General features: G+C 40.1%; 1 protein-coding gene across 4 annotated transcripts in view; it reads left to right on the plus strand.

The window, feature by feature from the left end:
- The first annotated feature begins 762 nt into the window (after positions 1 to 762).
- Positions 763 to 16,062, plus strand: part of map4k5 (mitogen-activated protein kinase kinase kinase kinase 5) — a 44,238-nt gene continuing 28,938 nt past the window's right edge. For all 4 annotated transcript variants that reach the window (XM_069661363.1, XM_069661364.1, XM_069661366.1 and 1 more), the window contains exons 1-6: positions 763 to 1,146; positions 2,532 to 2,778; positions 7,839 to 7,896; positions 14,120 to 14,210; positions 15,326 to 15,390; positions 15,942 to 15,997. In XM_069661363.1, the coding sequence (XP_069517464.1) occupies positions 2,671 to 2,778; positions 7,839 to 7,896; positions 14,120 to 14,210; positions 15,326 to 15,390; positions 15,942 to 15,997 (378 nt within the window). In that variant the 5' untranslated portion in view covers positions 763 to 1,146; positions 2,532 to 2,670. The remainder of the gene's footprint in view (positions 1,147 to 2,531; positions 2,779 to 7,838; positions 7,897 to 14,119; positions 14,211 to 15,325; positions 15,391 to 15,941; positions 15,998 to 16,062) is intronic.

A 16,062-nucleotide genomic window follows, 5' to 3' on the forward strand; every position in this document is an offset into this window, starting at 1 on the left:
TGATGGAGCTTTTTTTTTTTTTTTTGCCAGCGTCGAGCAGGGCTCAAACATTCCGCCAGGGGGCGCTGTTGTCTGTTGTTCAAACCACACTCAGTGTAACGATCAGCAGAGGAAAATGACTGTGGTTCACCGTGCTTTGTGTTAGAATAAGTGCAGTCACCGAGCATGTTAAGTCAGGGTATCAATTGATTTAAAGCCTCTTTCATCCAGTGTGTTGTTAAGATACACTTTCAGATTTTGTCGGCAGGTGGCGGTAACTACAAGGAGATTGGAACATTTGCTGCATTCGAGGACCATCGTAAATATATTGGATGTTGTGGAGTCAAAGAACAATATAGCTGAAAATGTAAGTAACCTACCAATGACAGGTGAGGCATTAGAATATTGACAGTGATAGTTACTTTCCACCACTGAGGAACGGTCGTGTATGAATTTCCCTGAAACACAAAATAATGTTTTTTTTCGTGCTATGCTGGGTGATGGGTTTGATGGTATTTACAGCAGTTCATACAGAGTTAATATTTAATATTTGAAAACATCGTGTATCCTAACACTTAGAACAAATAATAACAGAGCAGCCGTTTTGGAGACGGCTCTTATTGATGAGCTTAGTCAAATTGTGTGGCTCATTGAAAAGAGCCAGAATTCCCATCATTAGACCAGACATTTTGCATTGTATTGTGTTTTTCAGATGGGGCGATGGATCCTCCGAGCTGTCCCTGAACGCAGCAGCAGGATCCTGTAACTGCGACTCCGCAGAGATTAGCAACAGACTGTTGCTTTTTCGGCTGATGTTTTTTATTGTGCGGAATACATTTAAGAGTAATACGTGACGTTGTTCATGTAGTTTGCCGTTATTTTTTTTACAGCTGAGTCTGTGAAACTGGCAGCAGAGGGAAATGACATGTCAACGGCTGAACTTAATGCAGGGTTTCTTGACTGTAACGTCTGTCCTGCCGTCGCTCTGATGCAGACGGAGTGAGCACCAGCAGCCGCTCAACTGAAGTTTATTACAGTTTCCTCGATAACAAAAGAGGGTCGCTTTTTATTTTATGGGCGATTTTTCGACGCCATCGTACTGTTAACGGCCTCGGAAGAGATTTAAAATGCAAGACGTGCTGATCTGTGGTGTTTGCAGTGTAAAAGGTAGGAACGGTTGAAGTTAGTAGCTAAGCTTTGCTAGTTAGCTTTAGCTGTTAGCTAGCTGACTTGCCTGCATTGCTGGAGCTCCTAACTCACCCTATCAATAGTAATGTCTGGCGCTGGCTATTTGCTGGAGTGACTACAGTATCCAAGCTAACATAACACAAAATCTGCTGCTATTTAAGTAATAGCTGCTTTTTAGTTCGAGCTTCAAGTAACTTTAACTTGAGGAGTAGATCAAGAGAAACGAAGACAGCTAACTTAAAATAGGGGAGACTGGGGACGGTTGCAACACTTTCTGCATTTCTCTGCTACTCAGAGCCTCTTTGGACTAAAACAACCAAATTTGTATATAAAAGAATTACACCTGTCTGCTATGACATGGTCAGATGTTTCAACTGACCCCAACCCTGGAAAGAGTTGCAGGTCAGGGACGGTTGCAACCTATTATAGATATATTCATCTATTAACTAAAAAAAATAAATTATAATCATAATATAATGTAATTGCAAAACAAAGATATTGCAAATATAATGCTGAGACAAAGAGAGTAAATAAGTGAACTCTAATTTATTTATGTCCCTGACTAGAGATGCACGATATTGGATTTTTTGCCGATATCCGATATTTTCCAACCATTTTAGCCGATTACCTATTTCCATACAGAAATATTAGGCACATGTTTTTTTCACTTACAAACTTACAAACATCAAGTCTCCCTTGTAGTGGAATTGATATGCCTTCTCTTATTGTAGTGGCCCACTGGCATCAGAAAACTACTTAAACGTTATGTACAAAATGCCATATTTATTTTTATATTAACATTTCTTTCAAATAAAACTGTAATATTCATACAATTACAGGCTTCTCCTCGCATGACCAATGCTGAGCAACCACTGCAAATAGCAACTTGCTGTCTGTTTCGGAAACTTTGAAAAACTGCTGTACCGCAGACATCTTGCACCCTTCTTCACGCTTGAGGGAAGAAGCATGGTGCATGCAGTGCACGCGCACACTTGCACCGAGCTTATGTCGTAACATCAAGCTATTTTAGAGAATCATCGAGCATTAAGCCAAAAAGAAAGCGTTGTTTTATCGGCGGAAAATAATGAATAATTTTTCATGTCATATGTATTTGTCTTGAAGAGTTATTAGCTGACGAGTGGAATTATTATGTTTTTCAATGTGGTTGGTCTAGTCCAAATAGCCTCTGAGGGAGTGTTGAGACTGTCCCCAGTCTCCCCAAAGATTAAGTTGTTGGGTGACAGATCAATGCCCTTATCTGTTCTGTTGCTATGATACACATAGATTAAATGTTTGTCAAGTTTTTTTCTTCAGGTTAAGTAAATATTTTCTTAACAGTTTCTTCCTGAACTTTTCTCCCTCAGGACATGGAGCCAGGAGAAGGACAGTCTGAGTAAACAGTGATCAATTTATATTCAGGACCTTCGCTTCGTCAAACCACCCACTGCCACCAAAATTTGATCAAGCCAACTAAATGTAAAGGATCGATTTGTTCCAGCGACCATGGATATCTTTCCCCGGCCAAGCGGAGAAATCCAGAGGAGGAACCCCCAGCATGACTTTGAGCTCATTCAGAGGGTGGGAAGTGGCACATATGGAGACGTGTACAAGGTACAGTGAAGTCTGCTGGTTCCCACAGCCTGTCACCACCAGAGCTGGAGACATCTTGGCTTACAATCACATGACTTTTCATTCCTAATTTAAGGCAGAGTGTTGTTTGTTTTAGCAGCCATGATAACATGTGGCTGACACGTTTGACAGTAGCTGCTGAACGAGGGCCAACTTCTGCGTCCATTCCAGCGTGGTGGAAGAAGCATTAAGATCTTTTTCTAAAGTAAAACTAGAAATACTACAGTGTATAAATACTCTATTACAAGTTAAAGTCTGGCATTCTGCATCAAAATGTACCCAAAGTACCAAAACAAACAGTACCTATTATTCAGGATGGCCCATAACACAAATATTATAGTACTTTGTAAAATACTGCAGGGTTTCAAGTTTTAAAGCTTATCAGTGATAAGTTGGCTTTTACACTAAACGCTTGTATCTGCCTGCAATTATCACATCTCTTTTTTGGTTTAGCGGTAGAGAAAATGTTACCAATCTAATGTTTAAAGCCGCATGATTAAAGCAGCAGCAGTCATTCCTCAAAGTGCATATATTCTCACTATCAATCATTGAACAGAAGAATTAATTATGTTGAAATTTGTGGATAATCTTTAGGTCTACAAAATCCCCTGAATAACGATGACAAGATGGTGCAGCTGCAGCATTTTGATATCTATGTGATTAGAGAGGAAAAAGAAGTTACCATTAACGTACTGTATTTATTTCCTGCCCATAAGAATTTCCAGTTTTGCTCACTCAAATGAAACTTGGTGCAGTTTGCAATCATTCAAGAGTCAAACAAGCACTGAGTTCACAAGGACTGTACTGTTCCCGAGTTCAAACATCTGTGTTGTCAAGGAATTATGCACATCTTGTTAAAAAAATGGTCAAACTGTGCATAGAAAATTCAAATAATCAAAGTATTACGAGGATTTCATATTACTGCATAAAATCCAAAGACAAGGTTGCTTTTTATCCCCATAAGTATCAAGGAGATGGAGTTTTGGAGGAACAGTACCTTTGGAGTTTGCATGTACTGGAGAAATTGAAGGCACTGTAAACTGAAGTTTAGTCATTTTGTGTTAAGAATGAGAAAAATGAAAATCTAGACAGAAACTGTCCTGCAAAACAAGATGAATCATCCATATTTTTCCCTCAGCCTGTGGGCTCCGGCCAGTTGTGTTTTGCTGGAGACTTTTCTTGTGTATCCATCTGCCACGGTGAAAACAGACGACCCATCTGATCCACAGTGTGATAGTTCAGGCAGCCTGTCATGGTCCCTCTCCATACAAAGGCTCTGTGGCCAGCACCCCCTCCCCTCCACCCCCAGACAGGCCACCGGTGGAATGCTGCGCCTGGTATTCTCCCACAGCTCGCAGGGCTGAGGGCTGCAGCGGGGCTGAAATATGATCAGGCCCCTGTCTAAACATGCGTCTCTCTATGGGTGTGTTCAGGGCCGCACTGACAGCGGAAACACCTCAAGTTGGGAAAAGTCCTCCTCAGCCTGCTGGGCCGACTTTAAGTTTAATGGGCACCACGTTCTTCACTTTAGCTGGCTTATTACATGTGAATTTAAGAGTAGCATACTCCTGCTTCCTGTCATTACTGCTCATAATGATTCCTTTATCTTTACAATGTCATATCCTCGGTGTTCAATGTAGTCTGTTGCCATAATATCCTAGTTTTTGTACCCGATGTTTACTCTTAATGGTTTAGTTTAGTTTTTTTTTAGTCTGCATGAGGGGGTAATGAGTTGCCACAAACAGTACCTATAAAAATTCAGTCTTTTCTTTGCCTGTGTTTTGGTCCACTTTCTAAAGTACAACAAGCCATCACACCGGTAATTGAAGATGGCGGTAGGGTTGGGCCACTTCTGATTTATGATTATAATCAATATATGATTAAGAGGCTGCAGAACAGTTTTTTGCAACAAGCTAATGACTGATATTAACTCCAGCACACGCTGCCATGTTGACATTTTAAAGGAACTCTTGCATTACTATGAATAACAGGTTTTTTAATCACTTTTTTTGATTACCAACAGTTCAGCATCTTGCCACCAACCAACAGGCTGATAGAATCCACACAGATAAAGCGTCCTGTCTTACAGAGAACATATTTTAACTTGGATATCAAGTTTGTCTGCATTAAAATTGTGATATGTATTTCCTTATTGACTCTTGCTGAGGAAAGTTCCTTGCCTTCCTTCAAGAGGAGGTTTCCAGTGTTCAACTATCTTTTTAGCTGCGCTGAGGCCTGCAAGCTACAATATGAGAGTTTTTTTCCACAAGGGAAAGTTGGGACTCACAATTTAGAGGATGTACAGCAGGAACCATTGGTAATTGTAGCCCTGTTAATTCAGACAGGGTACTTATTACTAAAACCAAAAACCCCTGGTAACTCCTTTACAACATGTAAAACACAGCTAATCGTTCCATGAGAGTAGTATGAGCAATATGGGCCAGGTAACAGTGCCAATAAATGTCTTTTATATCTTGTGAGATATGCTCTACATCATGGTTTCAAATGCAATTACCGCAAAATCCGGAATATAAGTCACCCCCAAATTTAAGACGCAGTCTGTTTTTGGGGGTGTCCCAGAGGGAAAAAAGTTTTCTATAGCTATTCATTAATAAAAACAAGTTATTTCAACTCCATTTCAATATATTTTCATTTGAAACACATTCAAAACACACACAAAAATTACAGCCTACCATCTGTTTTCACCATGTCGAGTTTGCAATCCTGCTAGCTACCGGTGCTGTAGTTAGCGGTAGCTTTCAGCCTACGGTAATGTTGATTGTTGTGAAGATGCATGTCCGTAACAAAGCGTTAGCAACAATTCGAGTTCGAGTTCACTCAAGGTTCCTCTTGGGCTGTGAGAATACCTACTCTGTTATAGGAGCTTAAAAAGTCAGTCTCAAGGGCATTCTGAGGGGTACAAATGTTCTCAGTTTGGCAGCACAAACACAGAAAAGAAGCTCCTCAAACAGTTTTATGAAAAAGTTCCTGCAGCACGGAAATGTCTAGTGTTTGTATCAAAGTTATACGGCAAAGAAGGAACCAAAGACCTCCAACCCGGCGGTCAGTGTCTACACTGTCACTGCACTTAGCTGAACCTTAGCTCCCTGGAGACATAATGCACACCTGGTTTTCCCTCAGGCTGACAGTGATTGATCTTGGGTCAGATTTTGTCTCTTTAGAGGTCTTTCACACACCAGACTTTTCTCATTCTGTCTTGCTTCAGGTTGTTAAGTCTTCATTGTCAGTCTGTTGTATCACACAGTTGAACGCTAACTTCAGAACTTCCCCTTTCTGGTTTAAGCTCTCAGGTTTGTTTTCGCCACCTCAGGAAATGTAAAGCTAGAAACAGGTAGAAAGGAAGTATTCGCTTATCACTTAAACATGCTTGAAATACTCGATTCCCACAGATGAAAGCTGAACATACACATCCGAACAACTCTCCGTTTTTATGAAACAGTTCTCTGTTATGTGTTGTGTTTATGCACATGTGGTATCAGCTGAAGACGAGCAGAACAAGTTAAAGCTTTGTGTGGTGTATTGTGCGTGTGTGTGCGTGTGCGTGTGTGTGTGTGTGTGTGTGTGTGTGAATCAGCAGCACATTCCCTGTGTTGAGAGGTGGCTATGCTGGAGGGTTTTATGGTTTACGGTTGATTTAGCTGCTCGCCCCGTCGCCTCACTCCCACGGATTAGGGAGCATCCCGTCTTGACCTGGATTTGAGAGTGAACACAACCTACTTTAGAATAGAAAGTTCACAAATGATGGAAGGATAAGTCAAATGGCATTAATTAGTTTGAGGGTATGATACGTAACATTTGTGCTTTAAAACGACTTGATCTACGTTGTATGATTTGTTGAGTTTGTATGTTCACAATCCCAAAGTTTCCAGCAACGTTCAAACCCAGAGAAATCTTTTTTTTAGGTAACGCTCTTATTTGGTTGCATGTTACATTAGATAATAAAACATAAATAACCGTGTCTCTAACTTTGCATCCTCCTTAAACATGATTTCATCAGTGGTGGCGGTTTAACAACAAAGCCTCCCATGAGCCTTTGCTGCTTCTCAACATATCAAGCTAGATTTAAACTAAACTTTTGTTATTGTTTTGATATGGAGATAACTTTTATTAAATTGTAGTGTAGGCCAAAACTGTAACTGATGTCCCATCACCATAAAGTATTACGTTATATTTGTGCTTTATGTAACGATCAAGGCTGCAACTGATGATGCTGTGCTTATTAAATCATCTGTTGATTATTTTTCCAGTTGTTCAGATTGATCATAATACAAAATGTTTTTAGAGCTTCTCCTGCAAATGAATTGTTTATAAGCAATCCCTGCTGATGAGTTTCCCATACAAATGATGAAGATTAATCATTTGATTAATAGAATCTCAGATAATACGGAAAATGACCAATACAATTCCCTAAAGGCTGTGATGAAGGAAAACAGAACAAACGAGTGTCATTTTAGTAGCTGGACTAGGAAATGTTTTGCAGTTTTCAATAAAAATGACTTCCGAAGCTTAAAGAGCAGCTCCAGTCATGTTTTAGGACATATAAAAGTTCTGTTTCTGATATGTTTTTCTGCAAAACATGTTTAATTACCTGGTAAATATCCTGCCAAGGCATCTCCTCCTGGATACCTGAATCTGCATGGTCCCCGTCCACGATGCAAATTTCCAACCGCCCCGTCCATCGTGAAAACAAAACGTCTCTGCCGTCGTTTAGTGGCAACTTGTTGAAACGTAGCTAGCTTGAAATGTAGTAATTAGTAGTAGTTAGCGTTAGTAGTCAGTAGTGAGTTCGCCAAAATTACGGTGACGGTTACAGCTGGCTCGCGCATCGCCAATCTAGAAACGTGTTGTTCAGCCTGTCCTTGGTGCACGACAGTTTAAAAGCAGACAGGCCCAGCCATGGAGATGATGCTGATGATGACTATTTTCATAAACAGTGAGAACACAACTTGGGTAAAGCTGTCACAGTAACAGAATTGTGATATTTCTGAAGCCCTGTTGACAGCTGTGCTCTTGTCTTTCAGGCTCGAAACATACAAACCGGGGAGCTCGCTGCTGTGAAGATCATTAAGTTGGAACCAGGTAAGAAAGATTGTCTCATTGTCCCAGTTTTTCTCAACAAATTGAGGAAAATATCTGCTGTTTTCTGAGTGTTTACATATTTTGATGTATTTGCGAAAAAGTTAAAGTAGTTTCCAATCAGAATCATGAGCGATGTGATATGAGATCTTTTTATGTAAACGAGTGGAGGAGCCGTGCTGCTGATGACCTACTGACAGAGTTAGTGCCGTGCAGATTAGTGGGATTACGATGAGGGCTTTGTACCACCAGCATGCAGACTGAGCTCAGCTGATTACCAGTCAGTGAACGAAGAGATTCACTTCTGTTTGTTTTCTCTTTCATTCATCACCCCGCTCGTGGGGGGGAGAGGATGAGGGGCTGCTGCTGTGTTTTCAGTCTGAAGTTCACACGTGTTGTATTCCTCAGGTTTCATCTCGTCCTCTTTTTGAGCTGTAATTTCTGAATAATCCTCAAAAAAATATGTAACTTTGCGACAAGTCTGTGGAGGTCTTGAGCTCTTATTTAAGATGTAGATGTATTCTCTTGGAATATAGGAGGAAGGAGGATTAGTGTGTGTGTTTGTGCATGTGTGTGAAGCGGAGGATCAGCAGGGCTAAGCTCTGAGTTGGTGGCAATAGAAGGGATAGGGATTCATTTTTTTGCTCTCATGACTTCTGACAAAAGAAATTGTAAATCAACACTCTGCAGATTGAGTTGAGGTGGACGAAATAAATAGAATATTATTCTTTTTGATATATTTAGGGAAATAATAAGAGTATAGGTGGAATCGACATCTATAAGCGGGTCTTCCCGTGTCAGAAAAACCTGTTTCGGTGGGAAAGGGTTTAAGTCTCCCAGGGGCTGGCCTGACGATCCCAAATATAAAGTCTGGATGGCTAAGGAATCGGAATGTAAAAACACAGATACTTACGTAATAAACATGAAGCGAAGGAAACATGTAGGGAAGGGGTAAGCAGTAAATGAAGAGTCAAGCAACAATTCACCGATGAACTGCTACAGCTGAGGATTAAGTCAATCAAACCGGTGTGTTACAAGCTAAAAGTACATGTTCATGTATGTTAGTTTCAAAGCCCTGGACAGGTTTCCCCGTAAACATCTTAAAACAGCCGTCATATTTGCTCTGTTCATATTTGCTTTGTCTTTCTGATGAGATGAAACGAGGATGAACCCAGCCCTGGTCGTCCTGTTTAAGCAGGACTCTCTTTTCCTTACCCTCCCCCCTTCTGCAAGAGTCACTCCTTTCTGTGCTGCAGGTAAACTGCTTTGGGTGGACCAGAGAATCAAACAGGTTTGACCAGGAGGAGTGACTCTGGTATGAAGGAAGGGACACGGAGAGAAAGAGAGACAGAGAGAGAGAGAGAGGAGTGGTAAAGCCCTCTGGCTGCGGCGGCTGGAGGACACAGCAGGTTAATCTCATAAGTTGGGTGCTAAACGACTGTTGACTCTCACAGTGTCCAAACTTTGGTATTGGCCAATTCCTTTAATCACTGTTACTTCATCTCACTTAGACCTGTTAAGATTAGTCGATTTATCAATAATTAATGATAGATGGTAATACATTTATGAAAGCGAATGAAAGTGACTCTTTTACTCTTTTTCTTTGCCAAACAATTAGAATTAACGTATTGTAATAACTTGTGAAGGTTTCCATTATTAGTTCTGCTCTAATTGAAATAAATGGTTTATCAGGAGCATTTTTACTCTGTAGGAACTTTTAAACAGATTATAATTAGGCTCCATATCAATGTCTTTCGACTCTGCTGTCACATGCATTGTCTATAAGCTGTTAAATCAGACCAACCTAACTTATTGAGAACTATTTTAATTCAAATTCTGACACACACTGAATTGAAACTTGAAGCATTGAGCGAGGATGCTCATGTTCATAGAGCAGAGGGAAGCGCTCAGCCTGAGAGGAAGTGGTCGCACTCTGAGGCCTCGACTCACCAAGAAGAGAAGATTGTCTTGTTATACTTTTGTGACCGAGCTCAGAGTCCTGTCACAAAAACTGCCTCTCTCAAATCTTTGTGGCTCCTCACAAACGGGCATATTCTCCCATTTTTGTAAACAACCCAGAAATGGGACTTTGCCTTTTGCCACATGAAATCTATAAACAACTTTGATTTTTACAGATTTTAAAGGGAGGTTTCAAACTGACTCTAACTGAGGCGTCATAATTCGGTTTCACTCTTAAGCACACCTTATTTAATTGTGTGCCAGACTTGTCAGGTGTTGGTTAAAAGAATATTAAAAGAAATGGACAAATTAGCTTGTGAGAATAAATGACTGAAAACAAATATGTCAGATTAAACTACATCCACTTAAAGCACTTGTTTTGGTACTGACAGGCTTAGAGTGTTATTATAAGTCGTTTAAATTGTTCTAATAAGAGTTATGAATAGTGTCAAACAACATTACAGAAAGGATCCATATATACATCGCTCTCTTCAAAGTCACCAGATGCTTTGGAGAAAAAAGCAAGGGATCTGCCGGTCTGCCACTGCCTTGATCCGCATGTTTCTTGTGTTGCTTTGTGTCACTCAAATATTGTGGTTTATTACAACTATCTTATTAAAACACCAAAGTCACACAATGAAATTAAAGGTCCTGTGAGGAACTTTCGGTTTGTGTTGATTTTGGCGCCCCCTGTGGACAAAGCTCAAAGCTCTTATCTCTCAGCTGATTTTGTCCTGTACATGTTAGGTGGTGTTTTTTAACAACATAATCTCATCCTGCTTTCTTTAGCAGTCATATGTATCACTCACTTTACATTTTGCCCTGGAAAATATAAAGAAAGGCAGCGTGCAGTGAGTCGCCTTGTCTGACACCTACCCCCCCCCCCCCCCCCGCCAGCCGTTTCCGGCATTACAAATAACTATAAAGAAATAATCAATCTTGTCGCTGATGGTCTGGTTTGCTTTTGTAGCTCATATAGAGTAACCATAATTGATTTCAGTCAGTTTGATGACTATCGAAAAACTAAATATAAATCAATCGAGGCAGCGGTTCACCAGCAACACCTGTGTGCTGCAAGGTAAAAATGGAGCCTGGTAGTTTTGAAGAGAGCGATGGAACGTCTGTTTCTAGATAAAAAAAGAAAGGATCTTATCTCTATCCTCTCTCTGCAGGGATCCTTTCTTTATTGTGGAGGCACTGATGAGTAACAACAAGCAAAACAAGCTCTTTAGTGGACATATGCGTTGCCAGCCTGTTTAGCGGCCTCTTGTTGAAGCAGCCTACAGGAGTAATTCCTAAATATTGTATAATATAAACAGATTGGCCCAAGGCTGAAAATTAGCACAAGTCCTCTTCAAAGTCATATATTTGTAGCAGCATCATAAACTACATGTGAAACCAGTATGACTCTCCATTTACATTACATTGCATGCTCATAATGCGTCCTCCCACTGGTGACTTGCACTTCCTTTTGCAGAAAATGTTTTTGTGACATGTCACCTTCTCTTGGTTAAAAGACTTTTTTTTTTCTCCCATGTGTTCCACTGTTTCTCTTTACGCTTTGACTTCCCTACTCTCTGTTGAGCTCAACCCCCCCCAATCGTATTTGTTTAACAAAAGCTAGACGCTGTAGCTTCTTGTGAACAAGCAGAAGGACACAGCATTTGTTGGGGACTATTTTCAGCTGTGGATTAGTACACCTTTGGTGCTTTAGTACAAAGTATTTACAGCAACAGGACGAGGTATGTGGGTTCAACTCAAAAGAAACTGCAGAGTGTGTACATGGTGATGAAGGAACATTCTCTTTCATGTGATTTGTTGACCAAAAGATATTTCCAGCCTTTATCTCCTCTCACCATGGAACAAGTTTTATTGGGTTATATATATCCGCACTATCCACACTTTAATTAACATATTTGCCCCATTTCAAAACTAATCTCTGTCTATAGGAGCATACCTGTAAATACCTGGGAGGGGTGTGACTTATTAGGAAGGACGTGTAGATAATACAGAATAAGCAAGTGGAAGTGGTCGTCTTCTCATCCGTTTGGTCTGAACTCACTAAATGCGACTACAAAGTTTTCAATCTGAGACGTGGTCTGCAGTGTTTCCAATAATCTCTGTTTAAGGAGCTCGAAGTCTCTGGAATATTAAGAACACTAGGAAAACAAACAGCAAAAATTATACACATGCAAGTGTGGACATAGCCTTAGTGAGACAAAGAGATACTTCCCAGCACTCCAGTCTTTAATAAAGAAATGTGTTGTTTGTAATATAAAGTACACTTCTGAGTCACTTGGGATGCAGGTACATAATTGTTTCTTTTTTCGTGCAAACATCCTATAGATAAAATATCTGAAGTCTTCTTTAAACTCTAAATACTGGAAGTAAAAGCTGTGTTCAAAGCCAATGGGAATTCACTGCTTTGTTGTTGATCAGCTGGATAGTTGCGCACGTGTTGGCATTCCAACCAGACTTTAATTCAGAAACCCACGTGAGGGAACCTTAACCCCTCCAGGACCGGTAACTCAGTGTTTGTGTGCTCAGAAAAAGCCTCTGTGGTCCAGGATGCATGTCGGTTAATCATGTTTTTATAAGGCTTAACCATAAGCCACCTGGTACACTGTGTAGACCTATTCATGTGCTCAGGTCCAATAAAAGTGAGCAGGACTCACATACTGGACCAAATGCAGAAAACTAAAAAGTGTTTTGTTGACGGTACTGTTTTTGTTTTGTCAGGGACGGTATTCATTGATGCCTTTGATGACAGTCTGTTGATGGAGCCTGGTACATCATAACGTCTTGTCGATGTATTCCAGGGCCATGTCTCTGCACAATTGGCAGCAGCTTACATATTTCTGTCCTTTTACTTCCTACTGCTCGGATGTATTAGAGTTTCTGCTGCTCTGAAAAGCAAACTGGATATTAGCCTATATTACATAAACTTTAAAAGAACAAGGTGTCCCTTCACTTTGACAGATTGGCTGTTCTTTGATCTGCTGCATGTACACTGAGATGAAAAGTTGATAGCTGGAGTCCGAGGGAAACGTGTCTTTGTTCTGTGGTTTTGAGTTTGGCAAACTGAAAGGAAAGATTTACAGAACCTAAATTCAAGGTATGAACATCAGTTGTATCATTTTTGCTAACATTTAAGATTCAAGTTTCCTTCTAGTGTCAAAGAACTTGATAGTGTTGGTTTTGCTGATGAATCATAGTCCAATATTTAACTAGGGAATGCCAGAATTCTTCAACCTGTGTGCTTTTTTTAAACAAATGTAGGGTCTAAAGGACTTTTGTACTAAGGTGCAAAAGGTTTTGGAAATGCTCCAGTACATTGCTGTAACGGGATTAAACAGTAAAATGCTTTCTTTCGAAACCAGGATTAGCCGTTAGCGTTCTTTAAATCCACCAGTCTCTATTGACGACAACATCAACGTCAGTTTTGCAGCACACTGGAGTTGCTGATCTTCCTGTTGCTTCGATCTGTTAGCTTGCTGGTGTAATAGTGTAGTGCTGGCAAAATTGGCCCAAATTGACATTTAATTATTCGTGCAATATGTCCGCCAATACAACGAGAGGCAAACTTACTTGCAAAGATATATTTATTCAAACATAAACATGCCTTTTAAAAGATCAACATTTGCTTCCTACACATCGCAAAATAAACAAATAAAATAATTAATAATAATCAGAATTCAGAATATTCATTGACAGCCCTGTAATAGTGTGTTACACTAATGTTGTTTGGGCTCTGAGCATATCATCTAAATCAACAAAGTCATAGTCATAGAGGCAGCCATAGACCAGCAACTACTTTGTTTTGCAGGTCATTCTATGTAAAGTTTTGGGGGTTTCAAGAGATCAGTGTAACAGCTGTCCTATATAAAACACTATTACCAGAACATATTGATCTGTCTCTGTACGATAACTCATTTTAAGTGCCTCCCACAGTGCTGGCACCGGAACCCATTTGCACCCACGACTACGTTGTGCCCTTTGAAGCCTGTTTTGTGTCTGCTGGCTGAAGCAATGTACTTGATCAGTTCCGAAACTTTTCTTTTACTTTTAGATCCCGAAATATGTATAAATAGGGCTGAGGTAAAGAATGTCAGGAACGTTGCAGTTACTTTGTGCCAGCAGTCTGTTTGTGAACAGTTTATCCAAATGGAAAGTTCCTCATATGAAGCTGAAAAAAAGATCCACATAAAGAAAATGAAAATCTAATTTTTTGTCCATGTGTCTGTGTGATTTCTCCCTCTGTTTCCAGGGGATGACTTTTCCATCATACAGCAGGAAATCTTCATGGTGAAGGAATGCATGCACCACAATATTGTGGCCTACTTTGGGAGCTACCTCTGGTAAGAGCCAGCTTAAAATACTCCTGCTTTGTCATTTAATGCTCACTATTTTCTCCCCTCTCACTGCCTGTCCAAGCTACAACATTTGTGGAATTTAGATGTTCCTGTCAAAAGGATTAAACGAGCCACTGCCTGAAAACTCACATGACATATTAGTGACTTAGTCACACCTGTGTGTGAAAGTATGACTCAAGCTCTGCAACCGGGCTGACTGGTGCTGACTAGGCCTTTCGGTGCCAGGATGCAGCTCTCATGTTTTAATGGAGCCTGTGTGTTGTGGCTGCTATCTGAGAGGAAGTACGGCCGATCCACCCACCACTGCCTCCGACTTCCAGCAGGTTTAACTGGAATATGAGCCTCTGATGTGTTTTATACGGCTGTTAGTCCACAGAGATGCATGTCTTATCACAGCGGGAACGTCTTGTACAGTCTCGCCAACACAGAGCACAAATACTTTCTGTAAAATGTTAATGAGAAACCCACAAAGCATTAATTATCATAAAGGGAGATTAATTGTATTAAATAAACCACATTTTATTTGGGGAAGTTCAAGTTTCCTTTAAGACCTTTTTCATCATCTCCATGTCCAGATGGAGGGATGTGAAAAGTAGCACAGTTGTGATTAGAAATCTGGAGCAGTGGACAGCATCATCGCCTCTGCTGTCAGTTTGATTACAGTCAAACATCCTGCGTCCGTTAGCTTTTACTTTGACAACTGTTTCTACCTTCTTTATAACCAGTAGTACGTTTCTTTTTCATACTCCAATGAGCCCTGTGCTGTGTGAAATGTTCAACTTTACAGCAAATATAAACATGTTTAAAGCCTGGTTGTTGTTGTCACTATTGCATTGCACTGTGGGATATTTATATTGGCAGAGTTTTCATTGCTTGCTTACTGTAATATTTCTCTATTTTTCACCTTGAGTCTTCGGTATTTAACCTTAACCTAACATGTGTTGGTGAATTTGTTTTTAGGAAGGATTGCATATTTGTTTCACAAGACACTTTTGAAGAATGCATGTGCAGCTTGATTATGTTTTGCTACATGCCAATATATATAGCTACTGTGCTGTGTTTCAAAGCAGCAGTGTTTATGCTTTTCTTTCTCTGCTCAGTCGAGAGAAGCTATGGATTTGTATGGAGTACTGTGGCGGAGGATCTCTGCAGGACATTTACCATGGTGAGATTTATAAGATGCTGTCATATAACAGATTGTTATTTCAGATTACCTATTGGACCTCTACAGAGATGGACCCTTTTTTTAAAGAGTTATATCCTTTTTTTAATCCAGAAAGGGCTGTAACTTAATTCTCTTCAAAGCCACCAGACTCAGAGTTTTTGGTCTGCCGCTGCCTCGATCATTTAGTTTGCGTTTGCTATTTTCTGACTTGGTGTTAAAATATCAAGTTCAGATTCATTTATTGAACACACAATCACAAACGGCCAAGAAAATTGCCAATTGAGGCAGTGGAGGGCAAGCAACCCTCCTACTCTGCAAACTAAAGTTACCGATTTTGTCAATGCAGCCTTTTGGCTTTGAGGAAGTAATATAACGGCTGTTTCTGGTTTAAAGAAATCATCTTACTCTACAACAAAGAGCTCTTTCTCTGTAGGGATCCTTTACCTAATGTTGTTACACCCAAAAATATGTAACAATATATCCGTGGCTTAAAAAATTACAGAATTACCCTTTTGTTCTTTACCTTCAAAAATGAAATGTTGTTGTTTTAGTGACCGGACCTCTCTCAGAGCTTCAGATAGCGTATGTCTGCAGAGAGACCATACAGGTAATCACTCTTGCAAATGTGATTTTGCATGATTCTTGAAAATTGTATTAAAGGTCATTACAGAA

Source organism: Semicossyphus pulcher, unplaced genomic scaffold (genome assembly GCF_022749685.1).
Source record: "Semicossyphus pulcher isolate SPU_LCO1_2020_fin unplaced genomic scaffold, fSemPul1.0.p SCAF_14, whole genome shotgun sequence".
Lineage (NCBI taxonomy): Eukaryota > Metazoa > Chordata > Actinopteri > Labriformes > Labridae > Semicossyphus > Semicossyphus pulcher.